Source organism: Pezoporus occidentalis, unplaced genomic scaffold (genome assembly GCF_034315485.1).
Source record: "Pezoporus occidentalis ecotype Australia unplaced genomic scaffold, CSIRO_AGI_Poc_V1 ctg23, whole genome shotgun sequence".
In the NCBI taxonomy this organism is placed as follows: Eukaryota; Metazoa; Chordata; class Aves; order Psittaciformes; family Psittacidae; genus Pezoporus; species Pezoporus occidentalis.
Window position 1 is genome coordinate 4,525,673 of NW_026914180.1, and position 26,206 is coordinate 4,551,878.

General features: G+C 39.3%; 1 protein-coding gene across 6 annotated transcripts in view; it reads left to right on the top strand.

The window, feature by feature from the left end:
- Nucleotides 1-26,206, top strand: part of DPP6 (dipeptidyl peptidase like 6) — a 563,983-nt gene that overhangs the window by 451,880 nt on the left and 85,897 nt on the right. For all 6 annotated transcript variants that reach the window (XM_062621474.1, XM_062621476.1, XM_062621473.1 and 3 more), the window contains 2 exons: nt 4,796-4,877; nt 23,205-23,325. In XM_062621474.1, the coding sequence (XP_062477458.1) occupies nt 4,796-4,877; nt 23,205-23,325 (203 nt within the window). The remainder of the gene's footprint in view (nt 1-4,795; nt 4,878-23,204; nt 23,326-26,206) is intronic.

The window sequence follows — 26,206 nt, forward strand, 5'->3', positions numbered from 1 at the left end:
CTCATAATGCATCAAACCTCTTAAATATTATGAAGTTTCCAGGTTTTTATAACCTTTCTAGGTTTCTTCTCTAATTGTGGTTTATATCTCATTTTTCTTTCCTTCTTTCTGAGGAAGAAGAAATCTGTCTAAGCTGCTGTCTGATTTTATGCTATTAGAAATAGATGTTCTGGTGCTAAGACAGACAGTTTAGGTAGGTAGGTAGGTAGATAGATAGACAGCTAGATAGATAGATAGATTTATTTTTACAGTTAACCATGAAAAATCCTTAGAGTACTGTAAGCTGATGTACTTAGGGCTGCTGTCTTTCAAAATATTCAGTGCTGTCTTGATGCAAATAACAAGAGGAGATATTTCTGCCTTCCCCACACTTTTTTTTTAACTGTATTTCTTTAACTTATTTACATATTCTATTGAAATCTTAATGTATTTCCTATATTTTCCAAAATTATGGCACAGTTAATCAATGAGTTCCAAAGTTGTTCTTGAGAACTCACTCCAGCTCATATACATAGTTTTAGTTATTTGTTTAGAGTATGGACATGTGTAGAGCAGCCTTTGGTGCAAATTGTTGCATTTTTGCTCACATTGGCAGCATGTGCAAAGAATTTCTGTACAAATTCTACTGTTCTGTATTTAAAATTAAAATAATTATTAAATCAAACCCTAGAAGAACAGCCTATAACACACTCCTGACTTTAACTGCTTTTTTCAGTTTCAGACCTTTTCAGTCATTGTAAAACATTTTTTCTTGAAGTAAAAGGAGCCTCTCCCTCAATTACAGTGGAAAAATTCTATTGTTTTTAAGATTCTTTTGAAGAACTTTATATAGAACAGTTTGTCTTGTTTGTGCTCATCGGAAGACTGTGCCGTAAGGTCTCTGAGGGAAATCGGTCTTCTTTAGAACAGGAGAAACTGTCAGAAAATGGAACACATGCATGTAAAAATTTCACCAAAAGCAACACAATCTCTTTAAAATTAGTTCCTCATTAATCATAGTATTCTTTAAGGTCAAAACCAGGCAACCTGATAGGATTGATTAGTTTCTTTTATTCTACATATATGTTCTAAGCTTAATTACAAGCAAAAATTATTTGGCAGACAGCACACTAATTGCACTCAGGAGTTTTCCTTATTCTGAAATTTTGAAGGGAGAATTTTTGGCAGAAAGTTTCATCTAAATGAGCAAATTTACTACAATTTGCTACTTTAGTGATGTTTTTTGAATACTGTGCTGAAATCATGCCCATGTCTGGAGCAATTTAATAGTCTATGGTGCAGACAATGTCACCTTAACAAGGAAAAATTTATACAGCACTTGCTCCATCTTCTGTCTGGCCTAAAATAACATTATTATTTGCTTCTTTCCTGAGCTTTAGAATCAGTCATTCTAAGAGATGAAAAAAATAATAAGGCCTTGCTATTTCTTTGGTGGGAAATGAAGATTAAGGTTCTTTTTCATAAGGAAATTATGAAAACAGTGAGAGGGTGTAATGAACCTTATTCTTTATCCAAACCACTAACAGGAGATATACAGACTACTTTCAGAATAGCCCATTTCCAAGCCAGCATCCTACACAAATGAGCTCACAAGGGGAAGGATCAGATCCAAACAAGTCCTAATTATGAGGGTCTGTGAGGAGCACTGGCTCTTTGGAGAGGCTGAGATGACCCATAATATTGATGGATTCAAGAAAAAAATACAGGGAAATTTTAAGCAGGCTGTTTGGAGCAAAAACAAGGGTATAGCTAAGGAAGACTGTAGCTTATCAACAATAACATGCCTCACAGAAGGAGCTGACCTGCATGAGAACCCATTTATGCAGTGGCTGGAAAATGGGCAAGTGCTCCTGCCATGTAGGTGGGCATTTGGTCTGAATCCCTTAATCACTTTTGGGAATACCAGGGAGGGATTCCATGTGTATTCTACTGCAGTCCATGCACCTAATGTGGCCCAAGTACGTATGTGGGTATCTGGTCTTTCATGGCGAGGTTCACAGGTGAACCAGTCTCCCTTGGCACTGCTAGCATAGCCCATTTCCAGATCATTCCTGCTGTTTCTCTGAAGCCTGCTAGATCAGACTTGGCAAGGAGGGATGTCTTCTTAATCCCCTTGCAAATGATGCTGATGTTTCCTGCACGTGGGGAAGTGAATGTTGCAACACTGGGGAAGGCGATTCTCTTCAGAAGAGACGAGGAACAAGTCAAAATCTACCAAGAGGAAAATGTCCATCTCTTAGGAATGTTTGTGGGGGGAAACTATAATCTTAGACTGCTTTCATAGCCTGTGGTAGAAAAGAATTAACTCATAGCATGAGGATGGATGCCTGGCTACCACCTATCTTCAGTGCCCTACATCACAACCTGGACATGCATGCTGTTATGTTCTGAATGTAGAGGTGGTTTACAATAACTAGGTTTGTAAATCAGGCACCTCCAGGCAACATGCAATTCCACCAGTCAGCCATTCTATCCACATATTTATCAAAAGGCGTTAAGGCAAGCAAACAAGATTTTGCTACAAAAGGAAGTTTTCCAGCCATTCTGAAGAACTTACAAGGGAACTCAAGAGATGCAAGTCTGTTTTTTCTCAATGATGCAAAAAAAAAAAAAAGAGAAGATGGATTTGCCTTTTTGTCCGTAGCAGAGCTCTTTGCAGGTAGGTTGCAGGGAGTGCTTTTGCTTCTGCCTTATCAGCTACCAAAGCTGGTTTATGCATCATTTCTTAGAGTGTTAGAGTTTTCCTCTTCTAAAAGGTGATGCAATGAGCAGAACTGATAGGACTTGTCTGGGCTCTTGTCTGAGTTATTGGCTGTAATTGGTATCTGTCCCTTAGCTTCACCTGAAGTGTTACAGGTTTGACTTTTTACAGTTTGTATAATCTATTTAGGGATGATATTTCCCCCTTTATCTGTAATATCTTGCTCCTCCCCTCACCATGGGTAAAAAAATCCAAACACAAGAGCTAGATTGTCTGGCAAATAGTGAAGAACTTTTTTTTCTTCCATAAGAAGTTTTTATTTGATTCCTTATTTTTTTCTCTTCATCTACACTCAGCAGTTACTCTCTGTTAAGATAATCAAGATAGCTAACCAAAGAGAATGAGTCTGAACAGAAATAGCTGACTTAAAACTTAAGTATATAATACCTATAAGTATGAAAAGATCCAGAAGAAGTTGTATTTATGTTTATTCTTCTTCCTGGAATGGGAATTTTGTAGCTGCTGTTAGCAGGAGTTCAGTATGAGAATTATGTGTTCTCTTATCCATACCTTACAATGACACCTTCTGGTTGAAAACCATGAGAAGAAAGGATAAAATTTTATTCTGCCAGCAACAGTTGTGGATGACACTTCGTCTATAGAGCCAAAGGCTATCTGGGCACCCTGCATTACACTGAGACTCGAAGGGTCAGTGTGTCAACAAACCACTCTTCCTCCTCCCCATTCCTAGTGGATCCCATCTACATCAAACATGTCATCTTGAGCAATTTAATCGGCTCTGTGGACCTCTTCCCAGGGGCCTTGCAGACATTATGGAATATCATTTGTAACCACTGATACACACCTTCCAGCAGGAGAGCAGAAGTTGCTATACCAACTGCAGGAGTTATGGAAGAGGGAAACTACAGCAGTGCAGTGGGAATGTGCAGCCAAGGGAGTTCTTGCCTGAAAGGGCAGAGCTGCAGTGTAACAGTGGTACAGCACCACGTCACAAAAGAGGCAATAAAGAGAATTCACTTAATGTCTAATCATTGCATTCAGTTTTATTCTGTTTTGAAAATATGGTCTGGAAAACATTGCCTTTAATGAAGAGATAAACTGTGTACAAGAAGAAAAGGACTTTTTCTTAAAGGCAAGGAAGGCTTTGGTTCTTTTTGCTGGTTTTAGGTGGTGAGGGCCTAAAATTGACTTGTTATTCCTATCTGTAGGCCACTGATAGTGATACCCTTTTTAAAGCAGTTTGAGATCCTCTAATGAGGCATACTGTATCCACGCTTTATTGCTGTTCTTCTTTGTAGAATATTACTATATACAGAGTGGCAACAATGTGACTTCAGAATATATAATGTCGTTATTTGTGCTGAGTATAAATACAGTCAAGGCAACGCTGTCTGTGCTGTGATAAAATGACATTGTGCTGCTTTGACATTTACCAAAAAAACCCCTCCTTTTTCTATATTTCATTTGCTACGTCTCACTGATGTCCTGCTACAAAATGAAGGTAATGGATGAAAGAACAAGAAAAGCATTTAGATTTTATTTTCTAAAAAATAATTAGGTATTTGGTACTAATGGGAGCTTTTCCCTTCGAAGCCAGGCTACATGTCAGTTGTTATACAGTTGCTAAACATTTCTGCCATCATGTTCAAAGGAAAACAGGCAGAAAAGCTATGGGGTGAAGACGATGAAATTTATTTTTCTTGTAGCAATATGATTCAAAAATATAATTATTATTTATCCTTTGTGGACATCATAAGTGTTGATAAATACAAATACTTTGTTTGATATCCCTTGACTAATTCTTGAGGCTTAGGCAAGTCAGCAGTGAAACTAATATATTAAACTTCATACAAGAAACAGAAATTTTCATTTCAATATTTGGTCTTACCAGTGCTTGCAAGCGGTGTAGTGCTTACCTTATGGTAAAAAAATCTACTGAAATCTGGCACTAAATATTAAGTTATTTCAGCTGAAAGACACCTCACAAGGTCATGGTGGATTTTCAAAACAGGGTTGCACCAGCTTAACTAAGGACATTTCTGAAGCTGAAATCTTACTTTTCTCTTTTTGCAGGGATCCCCAGAATTTGTATCCCCCTGAGGTCAGCAATGCAAAGCTTCAGTATGCTGGTTGGGGTCCAAAAGGGCAACAGCTGGTAAGAGAAAGAATAAGTGTTCAAATGAATTTAGAGACCATGCTGCTGTTGTTTGGAAGTACAGAAAGAATAATTCTATATTGACTAGTTTTTTTGAAACCTGTGTGGTTAGTTTTGTTATGGGGGTTGTTTTATCATGTAATTTATTTATAAAATTCCCAAATATATACATTTACTGAAAAGTAATTGTGTCTAAAAATACACAGAAAGACCACTTTATGAAGGCTCTTTGAAAGGATGCACCTGCTTCTCCCAATGTTGGACACAGGACAGATTATAGACATAATAGGCAGTGTGATTTAGTTAGCATATCATTGCTTCACAGGGGTGTTTTCAGACTTGCAAACTTGGCACTAGGGATATGTTAATATTAGCTTCCCTGTTTGGAGCATGTATCTGTCTAGAATGGATTTGCCCTGAATTTGCCCTGTAGTTGTTTGCAAAATAGACAGACGTGGATTCTGGAAAATTTTCAGAGTTCTCTGCTTTTTTGTTGTTTTGTTGGTAATTTTTTTTCATAATACAACCACTTGTCAGAGGTTCATTGTGTTTTATGGAGCCTTGCATACTGCAAAAATCCTGAAATCTCCAGTGTTTTGTCCCTCAGCCACTGACATCTTGGATGTGCCCAGGTTTTAAAGCACATATTTTGTGGCCAGATCCCCTGGCTTCATTTCCTGGTGCAAATCAAGTATTCCAAACACTCTCTTTTTACTGTAACAAGAAAAGAAAAAGTGACAACTTCTTTTTTGGTATGGAATTTTTATACCAAGAAATGAGCTATAAAAGCTCATTATCTGAGAAAATCTGGCATATGTCTCCTGTCCCCAGTCCTCTCTTGGGGATTTTTTGTCTGTGTCCTTAACTAGATTGTTTTCAAATTTTGTGATTTAAAAAACAGCGATAGGAGACATTATAATTGCCAGTCTGCAAATCAGGCAGGGGAGAAACATAGCAGATACAGGAACAGGAAAGCATCTCCTCTGCTCCATTGGGAAAATCAAGTTTGACAGAGTCATTGGCCTCAAACCTGATAGGAGTCAAGATGCAGCAGCCTTTACATCTATGCAAAATGACTTCTGAGGAGCTCATTTTTTTCATTGCGCACATAAACATGCCCCACTTTCATCCTCTAACATGTGCCATTTCAAATTCCTTAGTCTGCTGCCCAGCACATCACTGCTGAGCAGTTTGTACCAGTTCACAGAGATTGGGGTCTAATCATGACCAAGCTCTTATATGTATTGGTGAAGACCAGTGGGACCTCATCATCAGGCTTCTGGCCAACTGATGACAATGTACAATCAATTGATAACCCATTATGATTAAAACTGGAGAATACCTCTAGGACCTGGCAAAGAAATCAAAAGCAGACCAGCAATTTTTTATTTAGTGTTCACTAGCTCTTTCTATTTTAAGTCTAATGAAATGAGCTTCACACTGTACAGCAAAAGCTATATCTGCTAACTGAAAGCTAATATTGAGTTGAGTCAGTGATTTCCTCTGTTTCACAAGTGAATCTTCCTGTCTTCAGTGTAGTTTTGCTGTGAACTTGCGTGCCTTCAGCACCTTCAGTCACAGAATGTTATCAATCCACATTCATGTTAGTTTTACCAAGCTGAATGGGTGTACTTAACTTCCACTTTGGAAATAAGGTTTAACTTTGTTTTCATACCAAAATCAAGATGACCAGTTTACTTTGTCCATTGCCTTCTCTACCAAAGTAACATAACTATACAGAAAGGAAAAATATTCATATCAAAATGGATAAATCGTACATACAGCAGGACAGTATATACAGCCTGGAATAAAAGTCTTCTGTAATCCCAGCTTTATCCTTTAATGCTGAAAAAAATTATATCATTAGCCACTAATTTTTATTAAGAAATATACATTGAAAACTTAATTCCATAAGAATTCCCTAAGACCTCAAGTTTAGTGTGTGTCACTTCTTTGGGGGGGGGGGGGAATGAGCAAAAGCGGAATAAGGGGGTGGGTTGGCTTCCAAATATGTAAATCTGTTGGCCTTTAATTCAGCTGTGTTCCCTGCTCTGGCATCTGGAATCAGGGTGGGTGAGGAGAATGTCGCTGGTAGTTTAGTGCATATCTCTAACAAATGTGCCTTTTTGCTATTTTCCTTGCCAGTCATTTACCTTAAAATAAAATTATAGCAGTTATTTATAAAATAAGCAGGCTTTTATATGCATCAATATAATCTATTTATAGCTAATGATCAGCAGAAAATTGCCAGGGGTAACAGAAAATGTTGGGTTTTGTTTAAAAATCTACAAGCATTATAAATGTGATTGATAGAGAACGCATACAATGCTCACTGTTCTGTATTTCAGGACTGAGTTACTCAGAATAGAATTGCCATTGAAATTTGTGTCTCCTTCTGTGGGGACAAAATCAAGCTCAAAGGCAGAGAAAAATCAGTCTATTTAAACTTGATCATGTGAATGTGTTTGCTAAATGTAGGCTGGGCTGTGCTCAAGGAGAAGGAGAGAAAAAATGTGAAGTGAGATGAAAAGTAGTAACTGAGAAGTACCTGTCAGCTCCCCTGGTTCTGGGTAGTTACAGGACCAAACACATGGTAGAGTATTTGAGGGTGGTCCTACAACTGTGCTAAGATACCGGAGTGTGTGCCAGCCCCAGTGCTGCTCAGAGCAGCACCCCTCTGTGCACAGTCTGCAACCTGACTTCATGCTGCATCTCCCAGGAAAGGTGGGAGCAAAGGGTGGGTGACTGGGTTTTGCATCACCTTGAAGATACCCCAACTTTCAGGGAATAAAAAGCTTTCCCCTTGAAATCTCCTGGTTTGTTCCTTGGCAACACAAAGGAGAGGTAGGGCAGGAGAGTAAGAGGGTTTGGTTCTGAAATTTGTTATTCCCTTTGTAGCTTCTATTTCATCCTTCCTAGGGGAACTTTTGGTGGCTGTGTATGACCCCTTTCTTTCTTGCATGTCTAATCATTCAAAAAAGAAGAAACAAAGCTGAAACAGAAACAGCCTGAATGATTTGCATTCTTTGCGATTAAAAATAAACAGTGGAACTTTCCCAGGAGCAATTTTCTATTTATCTTGTTTTCTTTTGTCCTTACTCATTAAATTATATGCCAATTTTTAGATGATGAGCTCCTCAGAGCATGGTTCTTGACTTCTTAGTAGCCTGTAGGATGCCACACATGCCAAAAGACTGTATAAATAATGGCAGATATTGAATCTGAGAAAATCTATGTCAGAAGATCAGAATGCAAAAAGCCGTTGCTTCTGGCACCTTTGAAAAATGTTTCAGCCTTTCTCAGAGCTCAGCCAAAGTCTTAACAAATTAAGTCTTCCAAAGCTGTTAGAAGAATCTGGCCTTTCCCAATATAAGCTCCTGAGTCAATAGAAAGAGAGCCACTAACTTCAGTGCAAGAGGAAACAGAATTCCAAAAATGTGGCTATTATTAAAGGGGTCACTCCTCTCACTTGCCCTACATAAGCCATCATTTATGCCTTTGTAGAATGAATGAAAAATACTGTTAAGTTGGAATAGCAGTATGATATATTCACTATTTGTGGGTGCAAATGACTATGCAAAATGTCTATAAACACAGTCTACCGTTTTAATGGTGCCCCCACCAGCCCAAGTCCCCCTTAATATCAGCCCACTGGTCTTGATGGTTTTCAGGGACTAGGCTGTATTATCTTCAGTTTGTGTGATGCTTTCTAGAAATATGGGGATGTGGGTGACATCATAGGACTGCAAAAAAGTCTTAGGCTGTACCTTTGTCCTGTTCTCTGTATGTTTATCCCTTGTTAAAATCTTCACTCCTTAGATTTCTTCTCTTTTTCTGATCTATGACTCAACAGCTACCCACTTTCAAAATTTCAATTCTGCTACAAATAAAAAGCTTCTGCTAATTGATCTTACTGGAATATTTTATCAGTTTCACATGTTACATCTTTTAGAGTGAGGTTCTGCCCACATGCAGAGGGCTTAAGGTTTCTGTGGTGCATTTCCCCCAGTAACATCTATGCAAGGTTCAGTAGTCACTGACCATGAACTCAGTTTTCATGAAACCTGTGTGACTGACAGGCTTGGACCCCTCTATTTATTTATTGAAAACAAACAAAAAAAAACCACAAAAATAAAACCAAGAAAAAATACAACGTGATGATGTGAAGATGGTTCCTTTGCTGAATTGCTTGGCAGTGCGGCTAAAGTCAAGGACTGCTTCAGGAGCAAGAGACAGTCTAGTGGATGTTTGTGGCTAAGGTGCTAAAGGAATCCAAAAAACCTTAAGATTTCAGGAGGCTTTAATCTAAGTCATCCCAAAATAAGCACATTCAGGTTCAAAATATTTGCTTTAAGGTAGGTACACGTATATGACAATAGGGACCTAAGGAAGGAGCAAGCAGTAGGCCCGCTCTAATAACGTGCAGTCAATATTTGCCTGTGTTGACAGCACTGAATTACATTTCACAGGAGCTGTTAAACTCCAGTTTCAAAAGCAGGAGAACTAATGCTGTGCTGCTATTTTCCTTTTTATTTTTTTAAATCAGAATCTATAGCAGCCCTGACAGATACTAATGATAACGGTGACACATCAGATGCTGGGCGAAGCACTTCTGCGCAACTTTGTCGGCAGCAGTTATAATTCAAGAAAACCTCTCTCATAGATCATAGTATTTATTCTTCAGCAGAAAGAAAGGTTTTTTTGAGGTTCTCCTGGCCAGTCAGTTCTTTACTGTTTTCACTGTTTCTTTAAAGTACCAAAAAAAATACAGGAAGGGGATTATAGTTGTTGGAAGTTTTGTATGCCCTTGAACTTACTGCAACCCCACAGAATGGTTAAAATTGGTTTCTCCAGCTTTCACAGTCAATAAACCTTTTCCAGTGTGAACTTTTTCGGAGCAAGAACTAACTTTTATTCTTGTAGATTGTGCAGCAATCAAGTATATAATTGGTTCTAAAGTAATAGAAGTTATGTTTCACAGCAGGTGCAGAAGTTGCATTAAGAAATCTCTATTTCAGTGAAATGCAAATGCCAGGGAGGAAAAAAAAAGGAGGAGCAAGTTTTTCAGCCCCTGCCATGTTGGGGGTTTGCAGATGTCCTCAAACAGTGAATGCTAATGCTGGTAAACACTTATTGTCATATATATTGCTGTTTTAAAAGTGTAATACAAGTAAGAGAAATATTAAAACATTTGAATGATAGATCCTGCTGCACCAGGCCTTAACCTATCCATCTCGTTTGTTGTTATCAGTTTAACACTGTAGCACAGTGTCTTCCCAAGTAGAATACCTAGATGCAAAAAAGCTGGTGAAGTGATGACACCTGGAACTAAACTGGAGTAACTCCTCTAATTAGCAGGTTTTTCCTTGCTTGAATTTGTGTCTGTCATGCCAGCTTAGTTCCAGGTAGAAGGGCTGCAGATAGCAAGTGGGGAGAACCATTTCCACAGGAGGTACAGAACCATCCGCTGTTGTTCCTAATCCAGCAGGGCTTTTGAACTGCTGTGTGTATAATTCTTTATGTCTGTTTGTGCACCATTATTTCATAGATTTTTGCATCATTATTTTCAAGCTGCTGTTCTCTCACCATCTCTTTTTGCAGTGACACCTGTATCAATACTTAGCTCTGTGTAATTATTTTGGCTTGGTTATCTTGCTAGTTGCAAGGAAGTAAAGCCCTCCCCTATTCCCTCCCTCCCCTTCCTAATGTTTATATAAGCCCTATTTAAGCATGGTAAGGGATATTCTGATATCTTTTTATATGGTCCCTGCATTCTGGAAAAACAAGAGTTTTAGAATAATGATGTGCTGTCTCCCCTTCTTCTTCCCCTTATCTAGTGTCAGAATATGGTTTGGATTAGTTTGGGATTTTGTTTTGGTTTTGTTGGAGTTTTTAGTGAAATCCCAGTAATATACATTATACATACACTGAATATCTAGACAAGTTACTGTGTTTGAGGGTTCTCCTTCCTCTCTCTCCCCCCATAACCTCACACCCCCCTCCCCCCTTTTATTAAAAAAATTCCATTGCAAAAGTGTTTATTTTCCTTTGAGCGCTCTGCTTTTTGATCTCTTTGATTACAGTGGCAATAGTGTCCTATTTTTATTTTTGCACATCACTGTAATTTCCTTTGACATCAGTGGGCTTGATGTATTCATTCCTCATACACCAAAGGGAAGCTTTGGCACAGTCAGTGTTATGTGCTCTGCTAACAATGGTTGTGTCCCTTCCCATCTCAGTATTCTTGGTACTGCATTTTCATCAGTGGCAAAAGAGCAAGATATTTAGGATAATTGAAGATGCTACAATAAATGTTACTGAAAGAAGATACAAGTGATTTTATTGTAAATAAGATGTTGGTCTTTTTGTGGGCATGAAAGGTTTCAGTGGAAAAAAAATAAATTGGTTCTTTGCCAGGGAAGTTTTATCAATAAATCAGAAAAGAAGTTACAGCTCTTACATCCAAATATGAGACATAGGACAATATAGTGTTTATGGCATCACCCTTGGAGGTGAGACACTGCCATAGGCTTCCTCTGTAACTTAAATGTAATTGTAGTGCAAAATTCCTAACAGTGCAACTCTAGCATAGAGTCAGTTCCACTGAAAATTGTCTTATGTTACAGAGATTTAAAGTGTTTATGTATCTTTAATTTCAATTGTGCTTTATGGATATTGAACATATCTCTTCTGTTAAAGGCATTTTTCATTTCAGAGTTCTAACAGCTAGATATCTGCTTTAGGTCTGTGCATAAGGGTTTCTGGCATTTTACAAAACCATGGTTGGTAGATGATGTCCATTGAAATAAATACTTCTGAAAAGTGTTGTTCTCGGAAAGCTGCTGGTTTGTGCCCTGAAAATAGTTACATTTTACTTTATATAGCAACATTCATTGGTGAGAGTAAAATCAAGTGAAAGATGTTAGGGTGCCACAATCAAGCCTAAGCAGTACCATCTAAGGGACTGTGGAGTAGCTCACCTGTGTTGTGGTGGTCTCTCCTTCCCCAGAAACTGCCATTCATCAGAGCCATGAGAAAGCTTTAGGAACAGTTCTGTTAGCTCTACTCTTCAGTTGCTGGAATGGATGTTTATCATTTCTATTACTAAACGCTTTATTAAAGAGGAATATTACACTCTCTAGCTCACTTTCCAAGGTCAGATGTGTACCTGAAGGAACCCTGAATCCCAGTTTCTTTATGCTGACAAGTAATATCTATGCTTTCCTTAGCCAGATACTCATTCTATAATACAATAAAATATTTCAAATGAAACACTGTATCATCTCATATTAAATAATCTAATTTATAGTGATGCCCTACATAACCGTCAGCGATATTAGGTTACAGAATACAAGATAATCCATCAAGCGGAACTTTAAAGCAGAATAAGAGTCCATACTAAATGGTACATTTACTGATACATTCTCTAATATAACAAGGCAGTTATGAATTAAAATAACCCCATTATAATCCAGGGCAAGGAAATCCAAGCAGACATGGCTCTCTTTGTTGAGGTGAAATAAACCTTTTTTCTTCCCTGAAAAGCAGAAAATAGGACAATCTATTTTTCTTGAAACATATATTTTAAAATCTCCAGAATCATAATAATTGCTTATTTGGCTGCACTCCGGCAGATTCTAGGTGTGATTAGAATATGTACATGTTGTGGACTAGTCTGCTCACAGAATACTAACGGCAATGCACAGTTTGTAATGATGCAATGTCAAAAATGTAAAGAAGCTTGTAGAAACCTGAGAAGAATATTAATGCTCTTAAGGACCTTAGCTGGGAGAATACAAAAAATCTATTCCATGATGAATTCAAAGAGAAAACAGTTTGGGAATGTACCTCCAGATCATAGAATTCAGTCCTTACTCCTATAGCTCATTATATGGGAGTTTAGAATATTGATTTTGCCACTTTTGGATTGTCTCTAAAGACCTTAAAAAACACAGGATCTTACAAAATCTTCTGCTTTCAAAAGGGAGCTTTAATGTTTCTTGGAGAAAAGGTCTCCAGACTTTACTGAATACTGTAGATACACCACAAATGTGATTTAGTAAGAATGATGATCTTAGAAAAAAAAATAACTGTTACTAACAGGGTATTGCAATATATAGGCTTTCTAGAAAATGCTTAATAACTGAATAATATCAGTTGCAGATCTGTGTTTTTCACCCAGCCATGGCAATTTCCCAGGACAAGTATGAAAGCTTTACTCTGTGGACTGGTGTGCTCAGCTTCTCCTTAGCTGGGGACTCTTCCTCATGGTCCTTGAAGTCACCAGCTTCCAGCCTTCACAGGAGTCTCCATTTACTAGCCCTACCAACTCAGGTTCTGCCTGCACCTTCTTTCGTGCAGGGTCTCTCAGATCCTCCAGCATCCTTTTTGACACCTCTGATGTTGCAGTCTTCTGACTTTCTCCCACTGTTCCTTCACTTACTCCACCCCCTACAGACAGGGTGATCGTGTCCCCCAGCCCCGAAGAGAATCCCACCCCAGAGCTGGAGAGCCACATCCTCTCTCAGGAGCTCTTAAATGGGGCTTAGACACTGTTCATAGAAATGGAAAATACTTCTTTATTTGAAGACATGGAGGATGCCTTTCCATTCTCTCCAACTTAGTCTCTTAGTTGATCATGTGCAGTGAAAGCAAAATTAAGGCCTTAAATATGTATTTTACATGGGATATTAGCAATTTTCAAGACATAGAGCTCAAATCAGGATATTTACACAATTTACACGTGGTGACTCTTCTTCACTACCCTTCCTGGATATGTAATTGAAGCCAATGAAGGCAGCAGATTTTTCATTTGTCTTTTACAGTAACTCTGACAGTTTTCCTTTGCAGAATCAATTACATTTCCTTTCGTTGCATTGATTTCCATGCAGTTAATGTCTTTCACTACTGATATCAGATGCAAACAAGCCTTCACTCTCCCCTCCATAAATACTGGTTTTGATGTGTTTATGGATCAGCACTATTCTTATGTGCATTAATCTGTACTACCAGTTTTAGTGGCCCCTTGGGGTATTTTCAGCTTCTCTGTCCTGAAAGCCTTCCCACACAATCATTTTAAAACTGGTACAGGCCTCACTTTGGTCTAAATGTCACCATTGCCCATCTCTGGGGAGGGGAGAGCTGAATTAAAGTAAGCCTTATCTATTTGCCATGTCTTCTAAATCCTTGGCTTGGTCAGGAGTTAGCTTCTTACTTTGAATTAAAGCAAAGATAAATCCTGGTATAAAAACCTGAAACTGTAGCCTTTTCTGTCAATAATTTATCAAGATGTGCTTCCAATGTGTTGACTGTGTGGAAGAATTTAATTGGTTTGTCACTGGGTTTAATAATGACATTTTGGTTTGTCGCTGGGTTTAATAATGATATTTTTGTTTTGCAAAGAAAGAGAAGTTGATTCAAAAATTCTTTATCTCACTTTTCCATCATATCTGTTATCTGTCTCCTTCCTAAATTGCAAACATGAACCATCTGATGGACAGAATGAAAATATTTTTTAGCTTTTTGTCCTATGTCTTGTTTCTTTCCTGCTATCAAGCTATATTTAAATGGCAACAAGAAAAGCCTAATTAAAATAATAGTTCTTATTATGTAAACTCACTGTTGATCAGTTTATGGTTTTATCACCCTTTTTGAAGAATTGATAAAAGCTGGTGTAATCATGTCATATGCATTAAGAACTACACTCATGACAATGCATTAATGGAAGCTATTTGAACATCAAAGTTTGTATTTTATGAGGTTTAAGGAAGAAATTGGCAGAATATTCATTAAATAATGCATAGCCAATCAACAACAAGCTTTAGAACTGATTTTGAATAGATCACACATTTTTCTGCTGCAGTTGATGTATGATAACTGGAAAATGACAAAACCTTTTCCAGTAGGGTGCTCATCAGATTTCCTTCATATCCCAAAATGAAAACACAATTATCATTCTGTTTCGAGATGCTGCATGGGCAAGGATGGGCATGCTGATTCTGTGTAATAAGGGCAAGTTTTAACTTGGGTAAAACAGCAGGATATCTTCCTTTCTTTGCAGTTTTTCATTTTCATGGTCCTCAGCTTCCAGCTTTCCTATGTCAATGGAAAAACAAACCTGGCTTGAGCAGGGCTAGCTCCAAAATATTTGAATGGAATTGGAGAGCACTAGAAATGGAGGGAAGAATGGACAGGTCTTTCTGTGAGTGCATTTCCAGGGAGAGCTTGGTTGATCAAGCTCAAAACTATCTGTGTTTGTGATCTAACATTTTCAAACCCCAGTTATGTGCTGTGACTCTGTTACAGACCTCAACCTGTTACTTTTCATGTAAATAAAGAGGTAATACTTTTCTCCTTCCTGGACATATTGGGAAGTTAAATCTGTGTATTTTCCTGAGGCTTTCAGGCCAATGTGATATGTAAAATCATATAAATATGTAGCTAGCTAATGCACAGTTCAGCACAAAATATTCCTATCCTTGACATCCCCCCCCCAAAAAAAAAAAAATTAACACAGAAGAGATTTTAAGGACGTATGTTATACTGAAAAGTTTGAAAAACATGCCACATGCTTGGTTAAACTGTGGGACTGTTGTGGTGGGTTGACCTTGATTGGTACCAGATGCCCACCAAGCTGCTCTGTCGCACCCCTTCCTCAGTGGGATTGAGTGAGAAAATACTATGCAGGACTTTTCAGGAATGACCTTCATGTGCAAAACAGGCTCAGCTTGGGGAGATTAATTTCATTTATTGCCAATAAATTATAACAGTTTGAGATAGTGAGAAATAAAACAAAACTGAAAATGCCTTTCGTTTCCCTCACGTTCCCTTCTTCTCAGGCTCAACTTCACTCTCCATTTCTCTACCTCCTTTCTACGAGTGGCACTGTGGGACTGGGAATGGAGGTTGCAGTCAGTTTATAATGCTTCATCTCTGCTGCCCCTTCCATCCCACACTCTTCCCCTGCTCCAGCATGGGGTCCCTCCCATGGGAGACAGTCCTTCACAGACTGCTCCAAAGTGGGTCCTTTCCATGGGGTGCAATCCTTCAGGAATAGGCTGCTCCAGAGTGGGTCCCCTTAGGGGTCACAGCTCCCGCCACCAAACCTGCTCCAGGTTGGGCTTCTCTCTCCATGGGACCGCAGGTCCTGCCAGGAGTCTGCTCCCGCACTGGCTTCCCATGGGATCACAGCCTCCTTCAGGCATCCCCCTGCTGCAGGTGGGTATCTGCTCCACCATGGACCCCCATGGGCTCCAGCGGCACAGCCTGCCTCACCATGGTCTGCGCCAAGGGTTGCAGCGGAATCTCTGCTCCTGTGCGTGGAGCACCTCCTCTCTTCCTTCCACACTGACCTTGGTGTCTGTAGAGCTGTTCCTCTCACTTTTTCTCACTCTCCCACATATGCTGCACAGCGTTTTTAACCTTTTATAAATATATTGTCACAGAGGCACTACCAAAGTCACCGATGGGCTCAGCTTTGACCAGCAGTGAGTCTATCTTGGAGCTGTCTAGAATTAGCTCTGTCTGATATGGGGTCAGCTCCTGGTGTCTTCTGACAGAAGCCACTCCTTCATCCCTCTTTTGCTTGCTGCTACCAAAAAGTTGCCATGTAAACTCAATACAAAAGTTCACACGCACTCTTGATTGAATGGATAATTGATGGTAGGAACCTTAAATTGCACGTAGTTTTATTTCAGGCAGTTGATTCCCCAATTATATACCAAAGTGATGTGGTTCTATACTGTTATACTGCCTAACTTTACAGATGGGTGGATTTACCTAAAATTATTACCTGAATTTGCTCCCATGTATTCTGATAGGATTTATGTGGTAAAATGGGTGGCTGTTGATGAAGAGATTTGATGCGATTGGGGTTTAGGTAGAAGAGCCCAAGGACCTGGATGTGGTTAGGACTATGAGCAACAACACTGAGGCAATAGTCATTAAATATATGCTACAGCCCTTCTTTTGAGTCTGTGCCATCCTGCAGCAGCAGGAGAGGGCTTTCGAAGACTTTAAAGCATATGTGCAAGGAAGCCAGAGTCTGGCTTATCAGTAGTGCTGGGAGGGAGGATGGTCTCTTCTCCTGGATTGATTTCATCTTTTTACTGTGCTTTTTGGTTTTGTTTGTTTTTTTTTTTTTAATTCCCATATTAATCTACTGATAGTCTAATTTAAATTCATGTTTGTGCTGTCATTAGTCCCAGAGTTAATGGTCCACAGCTTGAGGGGATGAAGGCATCTTGATGTTGGGTATTTGTACTCAGTCAAAGTGGTAGATATCTAATTTATACAAATTGCATTGATTGTCTTTGTATGGACTTGGGAGCACCCAGCACACCATAAAAGCTGCTGTAGAATAATCCCTGAAGTGAGGCAGATTTTATTCTCCTTTATGTCTTCATTGGTACCAGCATCTCTCTGCTGGTTCTACTTGGCATCTGTCTAAGGCAGACTAGATCATGCCATCTACAAAAGTCCACGAAGTCCTACACAGTATTGAATCCCACCAATGTTGACAATGTACAACGGCAGATGTACAGAGCAAGATACATACAGGAACTTTTTCTTTATCATTCAGTAAAAGGGATTTTGCAGTAGCCATAGGTCTGACCTTGAAAAAAGAAGTATGAGTTCAAGTGTATCATGTTGAAGCTGACCATCACTCTCCCAATAAACAAACAGTTATAGACATGCACTTCATGGCAGGGCAATGCGCATGTTGGATCTGTTCTCTCACAGTCTTCACAAGCTTATAATAATCTACCTGATGTAAAATAATTACAGTAAGAGTGATTTTATGGTTGATGGTTTGGAATAGAGCTCAAGCTACCCAAGTTGGACCCATGGTTTTGCCAGTCTTCCTGTGCAACATTTAAAATAAATAGGATTTACCTATTTAAACGTAGGTTTCTAGAGTACCTCAGCTAAATAGTATGTGATCTTTAGATGCTACTCTGTGAGAGCAGAGGTTTCCTATATGTCATCTGTCGTATCTGCTAGGTGTTTTAGATGCATGAAGGGGCTTAAAGTGTCTCTAAATGCCTATGTTTGGGCAGCTAAGTCTTGTCTTTGGTGTCCCTGTCTTTCATTTTTTCACATGTAGAATGTGAACAGAAGTACTTTTCTATTAAAATGATATGCTGTTGGGGCAGGAAGTGCCTTTTCTGTGCATTTGTTCAACATCTACAACAGTGTAGTCCATGGATAATTACCTTTACACAGATATTTTTTACTGATTCTGTACAAGCATTTTTGGGAGATGCACAGAATTATAAAATGAATCTGTTATTTATTCTGCAGAATATGCCCTCAGGTGAACTGGTTTGCCAGTAAAAGAGCAGGTTTCTACATGGGGAGAAGGCTTTAATATTTTAAAACAGAAAACAATGAAGTACATTGTGTTGGATGAGGAGAGAGTAGCATGTTGATTTGTATTTATATCCTTGCACTCATTGAGTCTTCCATTTTGTGGCTGGTTTTTTTCAGTCTTGAAGGAAGTTTGGACTGATTTGGAATTTAAAACAGCATGAAGGCAAGACTTTGTGCTTGTCTATACATGAAGGCCAGTTCTTCTTGACCAAACTGTCCATGTTAAGTGGCCAACCTTTCCATATTGACTACTCTCTCTCAATTAAATCCTGTGGGCTCGCCTTGCAGTGTGGAGGGCTGCCTTCTAATGTGAGGGAAACATTCAGACTTCTACAATGTGGTAATAATTTAAAGTAATAAGCATCCAGGCATTAACTTTATGCTTGGAGATGATAAATTTGAGTGATATCGCTCATTCAGTCGACAAGCTATACATGTTAGAGATGATGGGGTAAAGAGAACATAAACTTAGACTGCCACTCTACAGTTGGAAAATAAATAGAAGCAGTAAAAATGCAGATTAATGCGTATGATTTTATTTTCTCTTGGTCTGTGAAGAAACAGGAGCTTCACTCACCTCTTTGGCTGGAAGGAAGTCGGGTTGAACAACCATTAAAGGAGGTTGAGTATTAATCTGCTCAGAATAGTTGGTCACTGTGACTTTTGCAGTGGTCTTAAAGAGATTATTTTCATTAGATTCCTGAAAAGGTGAATAAATTAATCCATTTAAAAGTACCAGTATTTTAATTACTGCAGCATAATTACTCAATACCACTCTGGTTCACTTTGGTAGAGAACATTACTTCAGAAGCCCTTAAGCAGTTGCAAAAACATTTTAAATGACTACTCCTTAAGTCAGTCAGTGTTGTTAAGGCTCTTCTGTGTTTTAAGTGGATTAAATTTTATTTTGTTATTAGTTTGAACATTTACCTTACTGTGTAAATTTATCTTACTGGATGAATATTTGATCTTTGATCTCCTACTGTCACAGGTTTGTGGCCCAATCAGTCTAGTATTTTTCCTCCAATATTAGTTGTGTCACACAAGGATGTCAAATAGTTTGACATAATCAGTAGTAATACAAGTTGCAAATAGGCAGATATTTCTTCCCAGCTTACATGAGTTCGTGGTGTATTGATACAGAGGCTAATGAGGTTATATCTTATGCTGAAAGTTTCAGGTGACATCCTGAGCTACATAAAGTGAACAGCAAAATCCCCAATGATTTTTATTGCTCTGGGGTTAAGTGAATGCATCAAAATAAACAAATCCAGAACAAAACCTCCAGACCACCTTTTTCCTAGTCCTCCTGGATGTTCCAGTTATCTTTGTTAAGTACTTCATCTTTTGAGCATCTATCCTAATACCCATCAGGAAGAGAATGAAGTTCTTGTCTTCTGTTACATCCAGTGGGTAGCAGTTCCATGCATTACTTCTAATTTGATCAGAAAAACTATTTTTATCCACTTGTAAACCACTTTCTTCTAGGTTTCATTGGTTTCCCTTTCTTCTGCATCCTTTCCATTATTATGTCTTCTTTGTTTATTCTATAGAGTTAGTGATTTCAGTTTCTTCAGTCTAAGTATGGATGTTTCTGTTCTTACTCTTTCAGAATATCTTCTCTTTCCTCTGGGCTGTCACGATGCAGATAAACATGGTATTCAACATGGGGATATATTCCTGACACAGCACAGGTTTACTGTCCATACCATTAGGTGTGTGCAGCGTTAGACTACATGCGCTGTCCATGATAAAAGTCATATATATTGCAAGAATGTCGGGGGCAAATTCTTGCTCAAATAGGCACATCAAAAGAAAAGACACCAGAAAATTTGGGTCTGGTCTTTGTCTCCTGTACAGAGAGGCATGAGCCATTGAGCTTGACCCATTCTGTTGCCATTCTATATTACTCTAAAACTGTTATGTAAAGCAAGTATAAAATAATGTGTAAGTGATATCCGTACATATTTTTGTTTTTCTTTACTAAAATTTCTTATCCTCTAATTAGCAGAGAGGGTTGTAATCATTTAATACAAAGCATTGCTTTGATATCACAGAACCAAAAGAGTAAAAAAGTATTATATAGGTATTTTGTAATACTTTCTAATAGATTTCTAACCCAGAATATGAGGTAATCCAAAGACATCTCATTTTGATGAATAACGGAAGTTCAAAAGCTTTTTCCTAATTTATAAGATACATTACACAGAAATCTTCCTTGGGCTGCTTCAGTTATCTTTTATCTTGGTTATGGTTGACATTTTTAGGGTAGAAGGCACTGTAGTTAGGAGGATTATTTTATATTCTCTGTGAGGTGCTGCAGTTTGGCTCTGAATGATATCGGAGACAGTTTGAAGTCAGAGCACTATATTATTTTTCCATCGCAGCTACTGGATACCTCATGCAGCTTGATTAGTGCCATGAAGCTTTGAAAGACAAAACAGTGATGACAGAAAACATTACAATGCTTTACAGAGCAAAGGGCAGGAACAGGTTGTCAATCCACTTTCTTTATTTTTCCTGTAATTTCAGTTAAGATTTAATACAGTACAAAATATTGTAAAACCTTCATTTGCTGGGAGAATCTGGGCAAGGGAAGGGTTGTATTGTTTGAATAACTCGACTGCTTGCCTGCTGTAGAAAAGCCCCCACCCAAGTGTCCCCAACTCGTTTAGCTCTTGGGCACAGAGATTTGGATTTATTTGGTGCAAAGTACCTTATTCTGCTTAGTCTTCCTGATATTTATGTACATTTAAGCAACCCTCCTGTATGCAGACTAGCTAACACATAAAATTCATTACTTAGCATCCCTCATCTGGCTCTTCTGCTTATTAAAAATCAAGGTAGAAAAGGGAATGTAGTATTTTCCGCAACATTTTTTTACTTTCAAAAAATTAATTCGATGCAGCTTTTCTTAGTTTAAAAGGAATAAAAGCAAGCTACACTTTTAGTCATACTTTTTACCTTTAGGCAAACTTGCTGTAACTGCTGCTGAAATTAAATTAGGATCTATACTTTCTTCTGGAATCTTTCCAGCTCATCTTTAGGTGAAACACATAGGATATGAAACAGAAGCTGAAAGCAAATATTGTTCCCAATTCTGTCTTTTCATGAATGTAACACAAGAAATCACATTCTACTATTGTGGTTAAAATACCTAACATTTATTCCAGTGTCGCCAGGTGTATAGAAACCCATCTGAAAATGTCTTCTAAATTACATTAACAGTTTGTCTTTCAGTCTAAATGGCTTTCTTATACCCTGTTCCAGTACGTGTCTGCAATCTGAATGAAGTTTAAAAATATTTCAAAGGCAGGGATAGGGAACAGAATGAAGCCCCCATAATGGTCACACGCAAGTCTCTTGTTCCTGGATGTGATCCACCCAACGTTACTGAGGGAGCTGGCGGACGCATTCTCTGATCCACTTTCAATCATTTATCAGCAGTCCTGGCTCACTGGAGAGGTCACAGTTAACTGGAAGTTAGTAAGTATGATGCCCATCTACAGGAAGGGCCAGGAGGACCCAGGGCACTAGTCTGACCTGGGGGTGGTTATGGAGCAGATCATCTTGCGTGCCCTCACACAGCATGTACTGAACAACCAGGTAATCAGGCCCAGTCAGCATGGGCTTATGAAAGGCAGGTCCTGCTTGACTAACCTGATCTCCTTCTATGACAAGGTGACGTGCTTAATGGATGCGGGAAAAGCTGTGGATGTTGTTTACCTAGACTTTAGTAAAGCCTTTGACACCATTTCCCACAGCATTCTCCTGGGGAAACTGGCTGCTCACAGCTTAGACAAACGTACACTTCACTGGGTGAAAATTCTGTCTGGAGGGCCAATCCCGAAGAGTGGTAGTGAATGGAGTTAGATCCAGTTGGCAGCTGGTCACAAGGGGATCTAATGACTCACATGAAATAAGTTTAAAAAAAAAGGAGGTTTATTTGGGAGTCTTGTCTTAGGCACCTTTCCTGGCAAGCTTGAATTGAATTTTTTATGATTGATAAGAATTTTATGTTTATAAATTCTTCTCAAAGATGGAATTGCTTTCCCACAGACAGCACCAGGTGTGTGAGCAGGTGTTTGCAGAGGCAGACTTAGGTACCTGATGGTGATCCTCTGTGTGGGTCTGCCTTTGTCCTCCCGAGGAGCAGCAAGGTCCCATGACATTTTGATTGTGTAATCTTTCATCAACCTGAATCCACTAGATTTTTGCAACAGAAGGAGAGAGGTTTCCAAAGGCAGGCTAGAGGTTATGGCAGCTGCATCCATACTGGCAGGGAGGTGAGAACACAAGGGTGCCTTTTTTCCATCCACCCTGGTTCCCATAGGAGGGTAACCTGGGGACTGGGGCACACCCCTTTGGGTCCTTGTAGCATGTTCACTTGCTCCCCAGCCAAAACATCAACCTCGTGCTTTGTTGGCTAGCATGCTGCAGCCACGTAGGCTACCCCCTATTCAATGCACACATTTTCCTGTTGGATCTGCATTAAAAACTGGAATCCACACAGCCGTGTTTTAAGGAAGCAGGAGCTGGAAACAAGCAAGGAGCCATTTCCAGTAGCCAAATCAGTCACGGCATAGCATCAACATCAGTTCTGAAAACTGCTACTGTGTCCCAGACCACTTTTTCAAAATCCCGAGCCATGGCATTCTTCATTTCATGCCCTCTAACTGAGCTGCTCAATTTCTGAAATGAAGACAGGAGTGAGGAAAAGTAAGGCTGGTATCAAAGGACCAGGGCTTCAGTTTGTTGTGAATTAGCATTTTTCTATTAGCTAATAGATAGATTAGGCATTGGAAGCAAACTGTGGAAATCCTTTTTTGACAAAAGGTACTATAAAACTGTGATATGTGATTTTGTACTGCCAATTATTGTAAAAGCGAAATGCAAGACTTTATAATGGAGCCACTGTTTAATGTTGTTCTTTTTTTCTTTTTCCCTTCAAATCAGATATTTATCTTTGAGAATAACATCTATTACTGTGCCCATGTGGGGAAACAAGCCATCCGAGTGGTCTCCACAGGAAAGGAAGGTGTTATTTTCAATGGGCTCAGCGACTGGCTGTACGAAGGTAGGACATGACATTTAGGGCAGCAGTTAGTTATGAGTTTAAGTCACACTCTAGATTTACAGAACTGGCTGGAATTAGACCTTCGGAATTATATTTCTGGTGACTGGTGGACCACAGAGCTGAAAATCTGCTATTCTAACAGTTGTCTGAAGTGCTGGACTGGAAATAATGTGAAATGATGTAAGAATTCTGTTTTCAGGCTGTTTTTTCTTCCCTTTAGTCCAAAGGTAATAAATCACCAGGCTTTAATGAACAGAGCTGCTTCATTATTTAATGGCACCTGCAATCATTCATAGACGTGCCATGATTTCAAACCACAGAAAAGGACAGAACTGGGCAGGGAAAGGGGTTTTATTTTAAAGGAAGACAGGAGAAACAGTTTTACATGATCAGTTGTTTTTCCAGAGCACCAGGTGAGCTCTGGAGGCTGCCCAGATCTTGCTGCCTAAAAATTTTCTAAAAGCAGGCAGGTCCTCACAGTAATTGGCTTCTTTGTATTGAAAATTGGCCTATTGGGGTAGAGGGTCACCACTGGAGCACTGCTTTACTTTGGTCCTTTCAGCTGGCAAATGGCCATTTAGGTGTCTGTGAGCAGTTGCTTGCAAAATAATCTCACCTGCTCACTATCTTAGGAAAGGATCTCATCAATCCCCAGTTCTTTTGGGGATGTTACAGCCTTTTAAGCTAGTATTTTATCAGAATTAAGGTTTTTTATATATGTCTATAATTACATAATGTGTGCACAACATGCATGCCTCTCTCTGTTGCTGGCTAATGTTTCCAGCAGTTCCTTTTCACAAGGATCCTGGTTTTGGGACCTGTCACTGTCTCTTTCCTGTCACAGTTTCCCTCTAAAGTCACACTTTCTCCTGTAGGTGCCAGAACTGTCCAAAACTTTTCTTATCTCTATAGAAAGAAGTGTCCAGATACATCTATTAACTGTGTCCTATGGGCTGATCCCAGTTTCCTTGAGGCTTAATGGAACAGAATAGTTTGCAAAATTCTGTTCATCATTAATTGGTGTAAAAATATTAATCACTGCTTAAGTTACTCTGTATCACAGCTAAGCTGGGGCTGTTGGACTCAAAAATGAGAGAGTGAAATTAAATTGTTTTTCTTGTCGCTCCAAGTTAAGCTGGTCCCATAAATCATTGTACAAACTCATCAAACACATCAGCAGAAAAATCTGATAGTGGCTTAGATTACTTTTGATATTTAAATGTGTTTAACCTGTACCACAGAATATTTGCAGGTAAATGTCCTCTTTGTGAAGCACAGAAGTAACCAGAGGAGTGGCTAAGAAGTTACAAGATGCTTATTTTCTTTTATTTTTCATTATTTATTGATTTCATTGCTAAAGTTGTGGGCAGGGCTGTTTGTAGGTCAAATGTGCATATAAGTATCTGTATTTTGCTGATTAACATCATTTAGTACATGAGCTCTTCTTGTAGAGCCTTGTACACAGCACCGTGCTGAGAGGCGTTTGTCAAGCCAGTGAAATCCAAGCATGCCAGCAAGGCAGTGATGACACTTGTTTTGCTGACACATACTTTTATTCAATTACGGGATTGCTCAGGCAATTTCTTGGCTGACATTGACTTTCAGGTTTGTCCTCTATAATGAACTTCCTTGATAACTTTATGTTAATGTACTGGGAAAAGGAATGAATGTATGATCAAATAGAGCTAGACTGTGTGATACAAGCTGCTTCTCTTGCACCGTGTCAACTTGTGCAGTCCTGATGGAGGTAAACCTGGGACCAGAGTCAGGACTGAAGACTCATGGCAGATGCTTGAACAAGCTGTGGTGCCATGGGATCAGATGGATCTGCAATGTTCAAATGTCAGGTCTCTGCATGCATGGATGGATGGAGCAGGATCCCAGAAGAAACTGGAATTTCTCCCACCACTGGGAGGTGCATGATACCTCCCTAGCAGAGGCTATGGGAATTCAGGTATCATTGTCAATGAGGCTGAAGTTTTACCGTAGCAGCAGCTGGGGTGCTCTGCCAGCACACTGTTACTGGCACCTTTCTTTTTCCAAATTTGCTCCTTTTCATGGATGGCTCCTCTTCAGTGGGATAAACGGAACATTTTAAATCCAAATTTACCAGACCAGAGTTGCTTGAAATCTGGACAAAAAATGAAATTTACTACCTCAGGGCTATTTTCCCTCTTCCCCCATTGCCACAGGCATTTGTAGATGTGTTTTTTCCATCTCCCTAATGGAGCTGGGTGGGATGCCCAGACCGATGTTTGTTTGCACTGCTGCCATCTCAGCGAGCTACCGGGATGGATGCTGAGCATATGTAGAAATCTCATTCCATCTGTGCAGCCATCTCCAGCAGATAGTCTGCAAAGGAGCTGTGACAAACGCTGAGACAGGATCACAGAGAGTTCAGCGCGCTCCTCTTCCCTTGCATGCTCTTTTTGTTGCTGAAGTTCACCACCTCCAGCAGTGGCAGCTGAGCCCTCCCCACAGCACCTGCTGGGTTACTGTGACAGCTCACAACCTGCTTCTTGCTTCCCTTAAACACGCCACATAAAACCCCACGAAAAAGAACTTGGTGTTTTGAATTGAGGAAGCAAATTTTTAAGGTCTTTTACCATAATCAGCAAGAGCACATCCACAAAAATACGCACACACACACACACACACACACACACCCCTTTTCCAAGAGCTGTTTCCACAGCACATTATGCAGATGGCAGTTCCAGCAGTGCCACTGTTGGGGTAACTCCTGACACTTCGTACGAATGGTAGACCCAGAGGGAATCACTTTTCTTCTGTCGTGCTTTTTGTCACGACAGAATAGATGTACTGTACTACTAATCACAGGTTTTTACTAAGTCTGGAAGTAGAGCAGATCTAGAGGAGATTT